At 38.1% G+C, this 18561-nt stretch overlaps 1 protein-coding gene and 1 pseudogene across 3 annotated transcripts in view; both read right to left on the minus strand.

The window, feature by feature from the left end:
- AKAP3 (A-kinase anchoring protein 3) overlaps positions 1-18561 on the minus strand; it is a 35837-nt gene that overhangs the window by 10194 nt on the left and 7082 nt on the right. For 2 of the 3 annotated variants that reach the window (XM_017536605.2, XM_017536606.2), the window contains exons 2-4: positions 18171-18277; positions 15231-15326; positions 3292-5604 (exon numbers count right to left, since the gene is read on the minus strand). In XM_017536605.2, the coding sequence (XP_017392094.1) occupies positions 3292-5604; positions 15231-15326 (2409 nt within the window). In that variant the 5' untranslated portion in view covers positions 18171-18277. The remainder of the gene's footprint in view (positions 1-3291; positions 5605-15230; positions 15327-18170; positions 18278-18561) is intronic. The other variant, XM_017536609.2, reaches the window with a different exon arrangement.
- Positions 11147-13849, minus strand: LOC108309992 (annotated as a pseudogene).

Here is an 18561-nt window from a genome sequence, read left to right on the forward strand (position 1 = left end):
CTAAATGAAAAAAAAAAAAAAAAAAAAAAAAAAAAGAACACAACCATTTCCTTTGCAGGAACATGGATGCAGCTGGAGGCCACTGCCCTTGGCAAACTAACTCAGGAACAGAAAACCAAATAATCTCATGTTATCAGTAGTGGGAGTTAAATGATAAGAACACATGGAAACAAAGAGGGAAACCACAGACACTTGAGAGTGGAGGGTGGGAGGAAGAAGATATCAGATAAAAATAACTATTGGGTTGGTATTAGGCTTACCTGGTACCTGGGTGACAAAATAATCTGTACAACAAACCCCTGTAACACAAGTTTACCTATATAACAAACCAGCACATGTACCTCTGAACCTAAAAGTTAAAAAAAAGTGGGCAGAAGTTATGACCAATTTATCCACAGAAGAGAAAATTCAAATGGCTTTATATATATGCAAAGATGCTCACCCTCACTCCTAATAAGACAAAAAAGTAAAGCAACTTGGCAAATTAAAAATTTTAGCATGCACTGCTGGTTAAAGCGTAGGGAAATAGTTCTCTTATACTGTTTAAATGGGTGTGTAAGGACAGGCGCGGTGGCTTACGTCTGTAATCCCAGCACTTTGGGAGGCCAAGGCAGGAGGATCACCTAAGGTCAGGAGTTCAAGACCTGCCTGGCCAAAATGATGAAATCCATCTCTACTACAAACACAAAAATTAGCCAGGCATGATAACACATGCCTGTAATCTCAGCTACTAGGGAGACTGAAGCAGGAGAATCACTTGAACCCAGGAGGTGGAAGTTGCAGCGAGCCAATATCCAAACTGGGGTATCACAGACAGACTCTGACTCAAAAAAAAAAAAAAAAAAAAAAAAAGGTATGTAAATTGGCACAAGCTCTCTCTGGAAGGTGATTTGGAAACATGCATCAAATCATACAAATAATATTCTCAGTAACCTTGAAATTCCTTTCCTAGGTATATAGCACATATGAATACATTTGAACCTGTAAATTTGAATATACAAAGTTATGTATATTCAAGGATATTCAGTATATTATTGCTTACGGTCCAAAATGGTGGCAAAGAAATATCCATTCATAGAGGAGTGGTTAAATATATGAAACATATATAAAACATATATATGAAATGGTTTCATATATTATAAAATATATAAAGCCATTAAAAAGAATGTGGCAGCTCTGTATGTTACAGAAGTGGATATATACATATTTATTTATAATAATTTGTGACTTTGTGTGTGTGTCTATGTGTGTGTGTATTTCTGGAAGGATAAATAAGAAATTGATCCAAATGTTTTTTTTCTCCAGGGAAGGCAATGGGATGGGCATACAAGTGAGGAAACAACCCTTAATTTTCACTGCGCATCCTTTTGTACTTTTGAATTTTGAATTAAGCACACGTATTATTTATTCAAAAATAAATACAAATGTATTTCAAGACACTGGGCTCGTAGACACCCCAGTGACAGAAGGTTCAATCACCTGAATCAGTATGAGAATGTATGCATATATTAATCTCTCTGTTCTTAAAAATATACTGATATTCAGTGCGTCTATTCATTAGTTGAAGTTTGAATATGCTGCTTCTTGTTCCTTCTACTCTTAAAGGCAGTCAATAAAATAGGTATCTTTATTTTTAGAGCGGACAAAGGGGTGTGTGTGTGTGTGTGTGTGTGTGTGGACTGCAAGTCTATTGTCCTATTTTAGATACACGTTTCAATTTAAAATAATCTAAAACAAGACATTCCAAGTCAAAAAAGTCTAAAACCAGAGTGTATTATGTACATTTTGTATGATGGGTTTGATTTCAAAGATGGCTACAAAACAAAAGGCTTTATCACACATTATACACCTGAAGGCTATGCTTATTTGTAGATTTTTTTCATCAGTTTAAATTTTCTTCAGAATATAGCCTCCCACTCCCCATCTCTGCTAATTGCCATATACTATAAAATAGTTGTCTGTTTTATAGATTGGAAACCCTGCATGGAGACAGGGCTTGCCAAGGACCCTTAGGAATATATCTAATATTGGAAGTTCACATTGTCTTCTAGCCTGAACTTGAATGTGAACATAACTCACCTGGATATTTTGCTAAAACAAAGATTCTGATTCAGTAGGTCTGGAGGGAAGTGTGAGATTCCGTACTTCTAAAAAACTCCCAGGTAATGCCAATGTTGTGGGTCCACAGACTACACTCCGAGTAGCAAGACCAAAGTCAAAGACCATACAGTTTCATGTTTAGGTTTGGTATAGCCTAATCTGAATGCTCTGTAATTGTGTGTCTTCCCAGTTATCAGATAAATGTAATGACTCAGTTGCAAGCATTCGTAATACCACTTAACTAAGCAGAGAAAGCCTCTTTTTCTTTATCTTCTGATTTCTATGATGATGAATTTTTCTGAATAATTGTAGCCTCCTTTGCCACCGTTTGCTACTTAATGATTAATAGCAGTTGTTCCACTTTTCTCAGACAAGAGGAGATAATCAAAAACATTGAGAAAATGAGAGAGAGAGAAAAGGAAGAAAGAGAGAGAAGAGAAGGTTGTTGGGACGGTCTGTTTAATTTCTCCACTTCAGTATGAAGCAGCAGCATCTTGGGTAACTGTGCATGTTCTCCAGACTCAAACCCTCCCTTTAATGAGCAGTTCTGATGCTTATCGGGCACCTTGGGTGGAGGACAAGAACTTATAGGGCATGTTTACCTTTAGCAGTAATAACAGTGATAGGTTGCTTTCCCATCTGCCTTATGCTTTAGTCTTATTTCTCAATGGATTCAGAATTTAGGGTAGGGGGAAGAGGGGTGTTATCAACTGAATCCTTGCAAATCCCCTATGCCACCTAGACAACCAGCTAAGACAGTAATGACACGTTTGAAAAGGTCATAAGTTCAGACTCTTGCCTCTTCCCTAACACATTCCAGAGCTTTCCAGCTTCATCTCATCCTTTGAGCAATGCTGTCCTATCCAAAACTCAGCCCAAAGCCCAGACCTTAATCTGATTCTTTCACTAGGTCTCTTGGAGGTTCCTCATCTGTACACTCCTACACCTAAATGAAAAAAAAAAAAAAAAAGAAAAATATCACTTATTCCCTTTTCCCTCTTTGATATGCCTTGTATTGGGCAAAATCTAATTTTACTTTATCAATTATCTCTGCCAAGAGGCATGATCTTCAAATCCTGCTGTTCCCATTTTACCTTCCCAGTGGCTATCTTCCTATTCAAAAGGAAACCAGAACTTAAAGACCTTGTTAGATCTTAATAAGGCTTCCAAATTTCTCTGCCTGTTTCTTACCTTCTCCTGGATTCCTTCGTCATCACCAGCAAAATACAAAATAGGGACATTGAGCTCGGAGGCAGCTACCCATTGAAGGACGGCTTGGAGTTGCTTATTCTGAACTGTATCTATTAGGTTGTGATTGCTGACAATCACCTTGGGTGCTGCACACCCTTCAGGGGACTGTCCTGATATACCTCTCAGTTCATTATGGATAGCTTGATAGGCATTCTGCAGAAGAGTTTCTGCTGTCCCTGTGCCCTTGACTGGCAAACACTCATATAAACTATCTGGGAAGGCTGATGTTAGCCTGCTGGCATCTCCAGACTTGTCATCTTCCAGCTCTGTCAAAGAAGTATCACAGGACTTGGCAATGATGAGACACAGCTTCATCACTGAGTCCATCAGATGTTCTACCATCTGCCCATTCACGTTGCCATCTAGCTGACTGATAACCATCTTGGTCAGCCCAGAAACGGCACCAGGGGTCTCATCATGTTCACATGGTTTGGGGGGCGAAGAGGTTAAAGGTCTTTCACACAAGTTTATATCTTCCGTAACTAGTTGTTCCGGCACCTTGGGTTCAGAGCAATGGCCACGCTTGAAAATGGTCTCACTAAGTAAGTTCCGGATGAAATTGAAGAAAACGCTCATTAGGTCCTTCTTTTCTGCTTGTTCTTGGTCATCTACATTGTGAGCAGTCTTCAGGCAGGATTCATCAGGAACTACAGGAGATTTGTTGGCAGGAAAGTTGGGAGTTCCAGCAGCTTCAAGGAAGCTCTGTGCATCCCTTCTTCCTCCCTGGGCCAGGTGATATTGAATCAGAAGTAGGGCAGATATGATCAGGTCCTTGGCCCAGGAGTCTGAATTAAACATAAAATTCTCAGGTTTCTCTGGAGGATATTGAGGAGGGCTGAGACTGCAAATATCTTCAGGGAAATCAAAGGAAATGTCTGGTGCAGGCTTACACTGTGCATCGGGAGCTTCAAAGGCTGCATGCTGGAAACCTGGAGATTTACATTCTTTCTGATTTTTATGCCACAAAGTCAGCCCCTCTTTGATAATGTGTTCACCCAGAGTTTCGGCACAAGTCTTCTCCTTCTCTGATTTGGCTTCAGAATACATTTTTTCTCTGAATTTAGCTTCAGATCTCATGGCAAAGTTCACATTTCGTTTTCTAGGATCACCCATTCCTTTCATGGAAAGGAGGGAATAACTCTCAGCCTTGTCTTTGGCTTTCCTGATATGCTCAGAGACTTTCTCCGCAAACATCACATTGTACAGCTTCCCTAGCATGGCATCCATGATATCTGTGGCTTTTTGGCTTCCATGAGAGAAGACAGTTCTTTTCACAGCCGAGACAAAGTCTGTGTTAGTCATGAGGGTCCCTGTGACGTTGTGGAGGTTCCTCATGAAGGAGTCGATGAGATCTGAGACCACCTCTTTTGCATGCTTGAGCAGAACCTTCTTCAGCAGGACGGTGGCGATGGTTGTGTCTTTCACTTGGATCTTCAGTGTCTTCATGATGGAGACCATCATATCAGATACCACACTGTTAGCATAGGTCATAATCCCTTCACTAACTGAAGTTGCAAAGTCATCAGCCCTTTCCTGCCCTCGAAACATCTTTCTCTCCCAAGGAAGGAACCTTCCACCCTCTCTGGCATAATCCGCATTACGAGATTCAAACACTTCCTTATAGAAGAAAGACTTCTTAGAATCAGGCTTGTCCTCTGGACCCTGTCTTTCCTTGGTGCTCTCCTTCTTCTTCAAAACGGACTTGTATTTCAAATTTGGGGGCTTTTGTGATGATTCTGATGCTCTGTCTCCAGAGCTGGGAGCCTTGTCTGGGGCAGCATTCCTGGAACATGCAGAGACAGTCTCATTCACCAGGTCTGATGCTACCTTACTGAGACTTTTGGTGGGGGTGGGTTCATTCCCTATGTACAATGACTGATGGACACATTTGTTTTCAGAGCCATCAATTGTCTCATTGATCTCTTTGCGGGCCATGGCTATGACTAGATTCGTGAGGCGGTTAGCATAGAAGGAAACTTCATCTACCGAACTCTCGTTGCCAAGTTGGGCCCTGGGGCCCTGGAAAGGATTCTCTTTGTGAGTTATCTCCAAATGCAATCTCCCTGGAGTGCCCTTGGCGGTGGTGTTGTAATAGTCTACAGAGAAACCTCTGTGTGGGTCTCCTGAGTTGGACATTTCCCCACCAAACGATGATTCTCCAGGCTTGAACCTAACATCTTGGAACTCTGCTGTACTTTTCTCCAGGTCTCTGCGGAGCCAGCTGAGCACTCTGACAGGATCCGTGGAGGTGTCCTTGAAAATAGACAAGCATTCATCTGACTATAACAAAGTAAAGACATGGGATATTCAAGACAACCTCAAAGTTCAGTTACAAATGTCGTCAGCCCTCTCAAGCTTGCTCCATCTTGGCAATAAAAGTAACTATTTATCGAGTTCTCACTGTGTATCAGGCATTGTTCCAAGTATTTTAAGACTATTATCTATAATAAGCCTGAGATTTAACTCTCTGATTATCCTCATTTTACAGAGGAGAAAATTGAAGAACTGAGAGGTTAAGTTTGTGATTTATTTGAAATAATATAGCTAACCATTGATGGAGCAGAAATTCCAGTCTTGGCAGTCTGACTCCACAGCCTGTGCTCTCAGCTAGTACATTATCTTGCTTCTAATGACATACATCTTTAAGGTCTGATAGTCTGCTAAGGATAATGGCCTCCAGCTTCATCCATGTCCCTGTAAAGGACATGATATCATTCTTTTTTATGGCTGCATAGTATTCCATGGTGTATATGTACCACATTTTATTTATCCAATCTATCATTGATGGGCATTTAGGTTGATTCATGAACAGAAAACCAAATACCACATGTTCTTACTTATAAGTGGGAGATAAATAATGAGAACACATGAACACATAGAGGGGAACAACACACATTGGGGCCTTTTGGAGAGTGGAAGTAGGGAAAAGGGAGAGGACAAGGAAATGTGACTAATGGGTACTAGGCTTAATACCTGGATGATTAAATAATCTGGACAACAGACCCCTGTAACACAAGTTTACCTTCGTAACAAACCTGCACATGTACCCTGAACTTAAAGTTGAAAAAAAGATCTGATAGTTACCGGCTACATAGAAGAGTTAGGATTTGAACTCAATCAGATTTTTTCTTGTTTTAATATTAATTGTTATTTTCTATGATTTACCTGTTACTTTCTGATCTATAATTCAGTAGTTAATACGTATGGGCAATTTATTAGTTTTGTGTGAATACAGTTTCTTTGATGGACAGTAGCTGTGATGAGCACATGGACATGTTTATATGTTTATAAATTGTACAATCTGCATATGGGAAAAACTCTTAAACATAGGATAAAATAGTATATATGAAAGTGTCTTATTTATTATCAAATGCAAAGGATCACTGTAATTATTGGAGTTCATATGTCTGTCTGGGAATGACCACAAATATTGCCCATCTTTAAAGAACAATTTTGTATTTTTATTACCAAGTGTCAAATAGTTACTAGTTATTATTTGTGAAGTGCTCATAAGGTTTGCCAGGCACTGTGCTAAATGTTTTACATGCGCTATTTTGCTTAATCCTCATATTCACCTGGTGAGACAGGTTTTACTCTTCCAGTTTCACAGGTAAGAAGACAGAGGCTTAGAGAAGCAAATAGTTTTCCAAGAATCTCACAGCTAGTCCATGGTGGGGTTTCATATTCAAATCCAATTCTGGCTCTAAAATCTGGGCTCTCTACCCCTACAATATCCTGCTATGTCTTGATTACTTGGAAAGAAAAGAAAAGCAGTTGTGCTAGTTGTCTGCAGAACTGGTTTAAGTGGCTTGTTACCATGTTGGAGCTAAGGGCCATTGTGCTTGGTTTAAAACCCTCGCAAATGGTTCTCCTAATAGTAGCTATTATATGGGGTATTTTGTGCTTTAGTGGAAAACTACGCATCAACTATAGCATACCCCTCCACATTATTTGATTCACCTTCTCCTGGAGCTATTTTACAACTCTGTTAACTGTAGATAACAGACAGCAATGCAGTATAATTCTTGTCTAGACACTGATAAGGGGAGGGTCGACTGACTGCGTCTCCCACTGTAGAGAAGGTCAGCTCTGCCTCCATGGGCACATTCACTTCAGTATTTCCAAGCTATATCTGTCTTTTGAACCTCATCTGTTCCTTGTTAATGAGTTAAATAAAATCTTTAACACATATTCATTTTTATATATGTATGAGAGTCATTATTTTACCCTTCTTTGAAAATTATCTTTTAATGGTTTTGGAAGTCTTCCACCAAGATGCCCAATAGATCCACCTAATGGAGATAAATGTCCTCATGAGACAAGTGCACCAGGTGTGTCTTTTCTCATCCCTCAGAGTGGCAATAGAAGTTTGCAGACATTCTGTTTTTCTAGTTTTTTTGTTTGTTTGTTTTTTGAGATGGAGTCTTGCTCTTGTTGCCCAGGCTGGAGTGCAATGGCACAATCTTGGCTCACTGCAACCTCCTCCTCCTGGGTTCAAGTGACTCTCCTGCCTCAGCCTCCTGGGTAGCTGGGATTACAGGGGTGTGCCACCACACCTGGCTAATTTTTGTATTTTTAATACAGACGGGGTTTCACCATGTTGGTCAAGCTGTTCTCGAACCCTGACCTCGTGACTCACGTGCATCAGCCTTCCAAAGCGCTGGGATTACAAGCGTGAGCCATCATGCCTGGCCTGTTCTTCTAGTTTTAATTTTCCCCGCTCCACTAATTTTCATTTTGGTTCTCACTTTGGTTTGTTTATGGTCAGTTGGCGGCAATGATGATTGGGAATTTGATTTTATTGTCTGACCATTGGTAATTCCTTTTATGGATTAATGATTTATAGAGATCTATCTTCTGTTGGATGCAAAGCAACAGAAAATTTGTTTTGACAGTATTTTTTTGTCTATCTTAAGCTCAAATAAATTAAGGTGTTTGTGCTCACTTGGAAGGAGAAGAGCTCTTTGATATTTGGACAGGTGAGTTTTATGTTTCTGGTTGATTTTTGACACAAAGTTTGGCTGAAGGTTTAGAACTGACGCCATAAACTGTCTATCAGTGACACATCGCTACATGTCTGTAATTCAGAAAATGTTAGGTGTAAGCAGCAATATCTTCCTCCAGATAGTATCAATACATAATATTATGAAGTCTCCTAAATTAAAGGATGTTTATTCAGATCAGCGCATGCACACACATACACACGCAAACACACACACACTTAGGTAAATTAAATATTTTTGATATCCCTAGAAAATAAGGAACTTAAGCTTCTAATATTTAAAATATTCAAAGGGAATGCTAAAAGAAAAGAAAGAAAAGGAAAAAAAAAAGTGTTTTTATGGAACCTAACTCAGGAACATTTTAGAAACCCAAACTGACATAAATTAGGTAAATCTTTGGCAAACAGTACTAGTTTAATAATTTTGGTTTAATAAAAACGGCTATATCTTTTCTTATTTATCAATGTTAAGTATAATAAATAGTATGCTTTTATTTTACTTTGATACGCTTTTCATAAACTTACACAAGTTATACAGATCCAAAAAAGCCAGCATTACTTCTACTTAATGTTTAAGGATTATGAAAAATGTAAATTTGTGTTTAACCAAGTTCAATAATCATTCTGACATCTTTATTTCAATAGTTATTATGTTTTATATGTCAGCCTAATGATAAGTTTCCAACATCTTTGTATAACTTAAAATATTGGAGTGGTATTACATTGAGTTAATGCATGTTCACTGGATATGTAGATCATTTCTAAGTAAGATGGAACACAGAGACATTGATGGCTAAGCATAAAGTTTATATGCTTTTGCTTGTTATTTTTATCACTTATAGAGAGGCTATATCTTTAAGTCTGTTAATGAGTGAGTTCATCTTCTCCACTTAGAGAGGGAGTATAAAGGGTGTCTGCGGCTGTAGCAAGTCTTCTTCAGGTGTATTCATGAGTTCTACTCATCTGAATTTCAGCTGGTATGTGATGTTCTCAATTATATACCCCTCACCCCCAGGTTTTTTTTGTTTTGTGAAATAGAAAGAACAGAAAGTACTTTGGTTAACAGCTATGATTAGTACTAATGGTTCAGACTGCAATTAGGAACAATAGTTTCGGAGAAGTCTAGATGTATACCTGCTTGCTTTCTTAGGGACTGCAGGTGAAACCTAGTAGAGTTTCTTAGGCTTGACTTCCTAATCTCGGGCCTCTAAAAGTTCAATCTGAGATTCCTTATGAAGACTCCTGGTAAAGCAGACTTAAGAAAGCCTATCCAGTTGCTGCACCTATGTAAACAATCAGGCCAAATCTGATGAGACTAGCCTCATTTTGTGTTCAAGAATAATCTTACTGTGAGATTATTTTAATTTTTATCAAAATGGGGGAGACTACAGGGAAAAAATTGTGCTTAAATAGAAAACTAAACATTGTCTATAGCCTATACACTAAGCATTGTCTTCAATCTTCCACATGATCTGATTCTCAGTCTGTGAGAGCTATTTTACAATTCTGCAAGCTATAGATAATTGATAGCAATACAAAATAACTCTTGGTTACAGATGTGAAAATTCTATCCAGTGGAAATTTGGTTGATTTCTCTCCCCCGCTGTGGAGCAGGCCAGTTTTGCTTTTATTTGCACATTTATTTAAATATACCTGATATATAAGTGTATCTTTTAAAAATTCTCCTTTGAACTGGTTGTAATACCTACCAATTTTCTCACCTGTGAGGTAGATACAATCTTTCGTATATATTTATTTTTCTACCTGTATCAAAGTGATAATTTTACCTCTCTTTTTGGAAAATGATACTGCGTTACTACCTAGTCATTTACGAATAAACACAATAACCTGCAAATAGGTGTGTTTCCATGATAGGGCTGTAACAGTACAGGAAAGCCTTGCTATAGTGCAGCTGTGGAGTTTATTCTTTTACCCTTTTAAATAAATAAATAAATAAATAAAACCAGCTGGGTGCGGTGACTCACGGCTGCAGTCCCATCATTTTGGGAGGCAGAAGTGGGCAGATCGCTTGAGCTCAGGAGTTTAAGACCAGCCTGGGCAACATAGCGAAACCCTGTCTCTACAAAAATATATTTTTAAAGATAAATAAAATTTAAAATAAAAATAAAAAACCAAACCTACAGCATAGCACAGAGCTTTACAATGGAGTCCACAGAACTGTGTTAAGTTGCTGTGTTTATGGGTTTTTAATGTCTGTATATTTTTAAACCTAAAATGTGTTTACCCTATGTCTATTATTCCAGTCTATCCACAAGGATTTTGCAAAAGGGGTTGATCAAACCATAGTGACTGAAAGACTAAGTCCCCACGTTTCCTTTCTTATCAATGCAGTCTACAACCAAACATCCATCTCTTCAAACCCCCTTGCCCTCTTGCAGCCTTTCCTCTTCTTACACAAGAGTATTCTGAGCAACTGGGGAAGGAAGATGCCAAATTATCTCAGTATTTCTGAAGCCTGGGGCAAATTTTCATGTCCATGAAGGAGAATATAAAAAGGGTTAATGGGTTTTATTTTCTCTGCTCACCATATTTTCCTTGGGTAGCTTAGTTTTAAGTCAGCTATATACCTCTCTGTCCTATTTCGCTTCTCCACCTTTGTCTCAAACATACCTTATAAAATTTTCTCTGACCATCTCCCATTTTGAGAAGACCCATTCTTTAAACACCTATAGCAATTATTGTCTAGAAAATACATGTGACAAATAATCATGAACTGCTTTTCATTAGTCCAACAGTTATTCAGAGCTTTCAAGTGACCTTTCTATATATATATTTTTTTTTTGCTTTTTATACCGCTTTATTCCAACATGAGCACCTCAATATAAAACTAAACCCTGGTGAACCGTTTTCCTAATTCTGCATTATTGTAAATGTACAAGTTCTCCTAGCAGACCAACACGTACATAGATTAAATCATCTCTGACACATGGTAGCTCTCATATAATGAAAATACCTAAAATAACTAGTACAATATACTGAACTGATCAAAATAATTGCATGTTGGAAAATAAGGCTGCAAGTCTGTTACTAACATATTGCCATGCTATATATTACAAATTATGGGCACATTGTTTGTTAACGTTCTAGCCACAGAGGAACAACTGAAGCCACTTCCGGTCAGAGAGGGGAGAGAGATAATTAGCTCTTTTAGTAACTGTATATTTTGTATACTTTTAAGCAGCTCTTAAATATTACAGAAAAGTAATATATATACACAGAGACTACAATGCAGTATCCTGTTGTACAGCTAAAGACTGAATTTAAAATAATCAAGTTTAAATACATGTAATTGTTGGTGCATTGACTACATTGCGTCAAAAGTGAATGAAAATCTCCCTGCACCAAACAACAAAACTCATGTAATGGCCAGCAGTGATTAATTAGAAATCACAGATACCTGGTTTATTTCATTTTTGTTAAATGACTCACGTTTGAAAGGAACACTATCCATTAAGATGCATTTACTAGTTCTCAAATTCCTAACACAAGATGGGGTTACATTTCAATTTTTTTTTACCCCATTTAAAAAAAAAAAGGACTGGCTATAATTTAGATGCCATTAATGCTCTTTCCACCCCCCACCTTGTATATGTGGGATTATTTTCTTATGGTTAATTTATTAAAATGTGAAATGTACATTTTAAATACAGATACCGGGAGAAATGAACATTTGCCTGAATACTATGGCTAACCATAAATAACAAGGATGTTTTTGAAAAGCCCAAATTAGTAAATTCTAAATTTTTTTCACAGTTAACTACTGCACCAGTGTGGAGAAATGGGCTGGTTAACTGTATGGGTCCAGTCAGTCATTTGTCTATGTTCCTAGTGATGAGAAATTAGGGGGAATAATGAAAAGAACTATGTACACACAGTTCTCATTTTTCCCTATTGCTGAAACATTAGTGAGAGGGACCCATGCATGTTACTAAAAATTAAGTTCAAAACACTTAAAATAATTCTGTATTAGAAACTTGACTCTATTATCACAAGTCTCTTCTTTTGGAAGTCACACTGGGCTGGATAAATGCTCCAATTCCATCATTATTAACAGTTAAGAAGCAGAAGGCTATTCTATCTAGTTCAAACTGGAGGTTTAGTTACTGCAACACTGACTCCTGCGTGGCTGTGTGAGTTCAGTAAGGTTTACTCCTCTTCCTCTGGAAGAATTTGCTCCTGGATTTTGTGACTCCTTTGGCAATTTTTTAGCTATTGCCATGAATATCTCATTTGCATTCATTGATGTTTTAGCTGCTGTCTCCATGAATAATAAACTATGGTCATCTGCATAGGACTGTGCTTCCTGGAAATCTATTACTCTTTCCTTTGCTAGGTCAGCCTTGTTTCCTGATAAAACTACTACAATGTTAGAACTTGCTTGCCTCTGAAGTTCTTTAACCCAGTTTTTTGCTCTTGCAGAGGACTCCGCATTTGTGTTATCATATACAACCATGGCTGCTTGTGTCCTCTGTAGTACATCGGTGCTAGGCTACGGTATTATACTTGACCAGCTATATCCCATCTTTCAAACTATACTGTAGTGTCATCAAGACACACAGTTTGGGTTAGAAAAGCAGCTGAAGCTGTAAAACCACTTTAATATATCCAAAACGTCTATTTTCTGGCTAAGAACCATCACTTAGATCTCTTCATTTTCTCTTCATTCCCATCACCAGCACTAGCAGTTGGTTTTCTTTTCGGGCCCATATTTCACAAAGAAACAGCTTCTGTCACTTCAAGAGTTACATCAATGGTACTCTCTTAAAATTCATTGGCCTTTCACAAAATGAAGCACTAGACTTGATTTGCCAATAGCAGGCTCTCTCAGAAGCACTAGTTTGAAATGGCATGTTTCATTTCCAGCATTTGGCCCACTGGGTCTTGCTGCACCTCAATTAGCCATGTCTAAATTTGAAGGTCTAAATAAGACCCTAATTTCAGACTCTTCAACGAACTTCCCGAATTCAAGGGGTCAATTTTCTTCTTTCTGGAGGTAAAGAAACCTGAGACGCAGCACGCGGAGCTGCCAGCCGAAGCTTCTGGCAGCAAGGCCCAGGCGTGGCCCGTAGAACTAGTGTCTAGAGAGTGTGTGTGTGGCAGTGGTGGTGGAAGCCGCAGCGTCTGCTCTTCACGCCGCTCCCGTGGCTGACATGTCTATTTTCATGTGTGTATTTTCCCAAATGAATGATAAGGTTCAGTAATTGTTACATTCTTTTTTGTATCCCTCACATTGTTTCTCATTTAGTCAAAAATCACTAAATTAATTTGATTTATTGAAACTGATCTGCCTTTTGTTTCTCCAAATGAAAGGGCAGAGGTAAATCAAAGATTTAGTAGAAGCAGTTTTGGCTGGCCCTTTATAGTAATTGAATATTTATTATCTTTATGTCTTAATGTCTCATGTAGATTTGTTAGTGTTTTCTCTTTAAGGCTATATATAGATTGACCAGATTTGGACAAATAGAAGAAGATGGGTCATTTGCATTTGATAACATGCAAATAAATGTTTAATAAGTGTTATTTATTTTTTTAATTTTGAGATAGGGTCTCACTGTTGCCCAGGCTGGGGCGCAGTGGCAAGATCATAGCTCACTGCGACCTCAAATTCCTGGGCTCAAGTGATTCTCCTGCCTCAGATTCTCAAATTGCTGGGACTACAGGTGTGTGCCACCACATCTGACTAATTTTTTTTTTTCAGTAGAGACAGAGTTTCGCCATGTTGTCCAGGCTGTTCTCCAATTCCTGGGCTCAAGCAATTCTCCTGCCTTGACTTCCCAAAGTGTTGGGATTACAGGTGTGAGCCACTGTGCCTGGCGATATATGTTGTAATAGTCTATTCATAATAGTGATTCCACTAGATTATGAGATCCTTAATAGGAGAGAATTCCAATTTAATGTCTCTGACTCTGACACTCAGGACAGTGTCTGAGCCAGTTATTGACTTACTATCTCTCACTCCAAATCCACCCTTCTATGCCTTTCTTTGTGACACCAGAGCTGAACTCTAAACATTTCTCCTTTGCAGCTGGCTTTATCAATAGAGGGTATGGGGGGACACTGCATGGTCAGGGCAGGAGGAAAGGGCTTCCCTCTGGCAAGTTCCCTGTGGCAGCCATATTCTTTCCAAAGAGATGGGAAGGGGCTTTGGTTGAGGGAGGGGAGCTCTTATATTTATTTAGCTTTTTCCTTGTATATGCAATCTCAGCCTGGGGGTAGCAGCTGCTTTCTGCATTTGTTATTTCTGGAATTCCTAGAGTCCTCTTTTATGCCTTTTAGTAGTTAACTACATTTTATTACTAAATAATTTTTAAATATTAAGTTACTTGCATGGTTTTTATCTTCTGACTAGACTCTGACTGATAACATTGCCTGATATTAAGTATTTAATAAATGTTTGTTGAATAGTAAAGGCAGAATGACAATGCGGCTTAGATGAGAGTTTATAGTTCTGAAAACTTTAAGGCATCCTACATTTTAGAAAATATTTTCTATAAGCCTTGGGGACATTTATCTCCAATTCCTCTCTGTTGGAAAATTAAAATTTACAGCTACAATATACACATGACATATATATATATATTTACATATACATGATATTCATACACAATATATGTCATACAGCTTATATGTACATACATATTTCATTAATTATAGCATATTAAATACCATATGATGGGAATTTTTTTCCAGAAAACTATAAATGGGAATGTTTTGTTCTATAGGGCTCATTTCCTATCCACCTCAAGAATCCCACCGTGAAAAATAAGAGGTTGGTGGTATGGTGGAGAGAATAAGGCTACTGTTAATGACAGCCCCATATTCTTAACCTAGTGTTTATCAAGAGGCTGACCCTTACCATTTTCCAGTCCTGGGCTTGGCTGTCTCCGGGAGAATAGACATCAACTTTGCACACTCCATTTTGACTTTGTAACCAGTCAACCTTATCTGACATCTGGAAGAAGGAAAAATAAAAATAAAAAAGAATCATCAAAAGGGCAGATTATATAAAAGTGAGAAGAAACATGGTGATCACGGCTAAGGCATGGGAAATATGAACAATGCCTTCAATAGAGACCTTCCCCAACAGCCACTTTGGACCCACTCCACTCTGGATATCTTCATCCTCAGCTCTCAATGGAAGGAAGATTTCTTAAACATATTTGCACCTCTAATGAAGCTAGTGCCTGGTATCTGCTGCAGGTGCTTAACACATCTTTGTTAAATGAATGAACCTAGCAGGCATGTCCCACCCCTTTGTGTCCTTGCTAAATGACCCTCCCCCTGCACCGATTGGATTTTCAGTAGACATTCAAAACTCAATGTGACCAAAATAGAATTAATTTACTGCTCCCTTGTTGGTAGTTCTTGCCCTACCAACTTAGCTTTTAAGTAAAAGATGTTTTATTTTTAATTAATTTCTAAAGCTGTAACTTATTATACTAGCAGTAAGTCTGGTGTCTCTCTTACTAAAGACCAAACCCTCCTCATTAGCCAAGGATCCTGGGGGAATTCTCAGCCTCTATGGTTCAGTGGAATTTCTGAATATCAGTCAGGACAAAAGAGATGTCATGTGTGCCATCCAACGGGCCTTTGTCCATGGATGCAGTGATTTCCTTGCCGAAGTGAATTCGTTCACAGCCTTCCCAATACTTTGCTCCATTCCCTAATCTCGGTAATAGCACCACCATTTACCTGGTCTTCTAAACCAGAAAACTGAGATCCATTTTAATTGTCTTATTCCACCCCAAGCTACCCTCTTGCTACTATTTCTCTCTTTTTACATTTGCAGTCATTTTTCTTAAACGAATTGCTTATACCTGCTGCTTTCATTGATTGATACAGTACCTATTCTATGCACTCCTTACTTGGTAGTCTTTGAAAACATGGCCATCTATCACGACTTAGAGTTATCTACTGATCATCTAAAATTATGAGAATCTTGCCCTCTTTTTCTATGCCAGACTTCCATTCCCAGGCTTTCACATTGAAGTTTTCCTTCTTATATTAAAAACTTTGCTCAGCTTATCCCTCCTTCCCTCTTCATCCCCTAGGCTCAGTTGCCATTAAAAAATTTAAAAACAAAAAAATTCTGCTCAGGCCTATGCTTCTCGATTATCAAGGTAGAATAGCTACACCATTTCTCCTCCCCAATGCCTCAAACATCTTTACGAAACAAAAAATCTCTGTATTTTAATTCCAACAAAATACTGGTTTAAAATACTGTTGTAATCAAGCCCAACAGCTTATCCTAATTTTTTATAGTACAACTGTGTTTTATGACGAATTGCTTGAAATAAATGAAGCAATATTAAGGCATGAACATCTGGTTAACTGGAAATATTTGTTTTAAATGACTTCAGACTGTGTTGAGGATGGACATCCTCCCTCAAAATAAAACCAGCACAGATCAATGAAAGATTAAATACATGATTGAAACTTATATAAGTGGATATGTCATTTTTGTTATACAGGATATTTCAGATAATCATTACAAAGAAAATACAAGATCTTTTAAGAGCTACTTATTCTTTGCTCTCACAATAATTTGCACCTGTTTTCACACAGAAATCACTAACTCAGATTACTGAGCTAAGGAAGCAGTTATTTTAATCTTCCAAGTATCCAAATACAATGGATTCCTTAGGTAAACAGTGCATCCTCCACTCTAATCAGACATGAGAATCACCAAGAGACCTGTGTAAAGATACTGAATCCAAGTTAACATCCCCATGAAAATCTTATTTCAATGGTTTTAGTTGGGGACACTTAGGCATTCTTAAAATTCTTAAATGCTCCCTGGGTGATTCTAATATACATCAAGAATTGAGAATTTCTAGACCAGGGCTTATCTGGAGAGACTCTGTGAGAAACACTGGCTATGTCCAGAAAATTATTTACCCATTTCTTTCAGATTTTCTACCTTTCTTTTATTTTTTGAGACAAAGCCCCACTCTGTTGCCCAGGTTGGACGGCACTGGTGCGATCCTGGCTCACTGAAACATTTGCCTCCCAGGTTGCTCACCACAACCTCCGCCTCCCAAGGGAATATCTAATTCCTTTAGATATTCCAGCACTGCTAACATCCTGGAAGCTGTGAAATTTTCCCATGGCCAATAGAAGGATCGGGTTAAAATGTTCCTCAAAAATGTCAATGTGATAATTACCTGCCTCAGCCTCCCAAGTAGCTGGGACTACACCAGGCACACCACACTTGGCTAGTTTTTGTATTTTTAGTAGGGATAGTGTTTCGCCATGCTGGTCACACTGGTCTTGAACTCCTGACCTCAAGTGATCTACCTGCCTTGGCCTCCCAAAGTGCTGGGATTGCAGGTGTGGGCCACCCTGCCCAGCCCCATTTCTAATTTTTCTTGGTATCTTATTTTAATGTTTTGTTACCTTAACAAGGAAGTTGTTAATGTCTATGAGGTTAAACCCTGTAACGTCCTCTGCATAAACATATATACATATAAATATTTTTAGGCTTATATCACTATTACATATGCTTACATATAAATATTCTTATGCTGGCATCATTACTATAAAGAAAATAATGAATGGTATTATGATTTGGCCAAAGAATTGGAAGACTCGGAAGCAGGCTCTTCTAGATTATTGATGTACTAGTGAGAGCCAGAAACACAATCTCTTAATCTTCATTTTATATTTCATCCAAATGAGTTACTTCTAACAGAAAAGTGTGACAAAATCAATAGGATACATTTCCTTATTTAAGCTATATACAATTATAATGCTGAAAATTGTGCACAAAAAGTATGGAAATTATGCGATCACTTACTCTTACTCACGATAGGTTCTGAGATACGAGGAAAACTCTTGATTAATTTATTGATGTTTTCAGCATCCCTCAGTTTATCCCCCCTCCTGCCATGTAATATAAGGAATCTGCAATGGAAAGACACAGATAAAAATGACAAGTTTTGCAGATGAAACTTATTGCTCTTATTACCAAACAATGATTTTGACCTATTTAGTATTTTTCACATGTGCATTTAAATAATGAGCTCAAAATGACGCTCAAATTTCATGAGTGCACATCTTATTCTTGGTGCATTCTAGCAGTTCCCAGATGACAAAAACGGTTCCACTTTTGGACCAATTATTTCTTAAATGACTATTGTTATTCCTCACTTTCAAATCATTGATATACAGTCTTTTTAAACAATTAA

The sequence above is a fragment of the Cebus imitator genome, unplaced genomic scaffold (assembly GCF_001604975.1).
Source record: "Cebus imitator isolate Cc_AM_T3 unplaced genomic scaffold, Cebus_imitator-1.0 Scaffold99, whole genome shotgun sequence".
Classification (NCBI taxonomy): Eukaryota; Metazoa; Chordata; class Mammalia; order Primates; family Cebidae; genus Cebus; species Cebus imitator.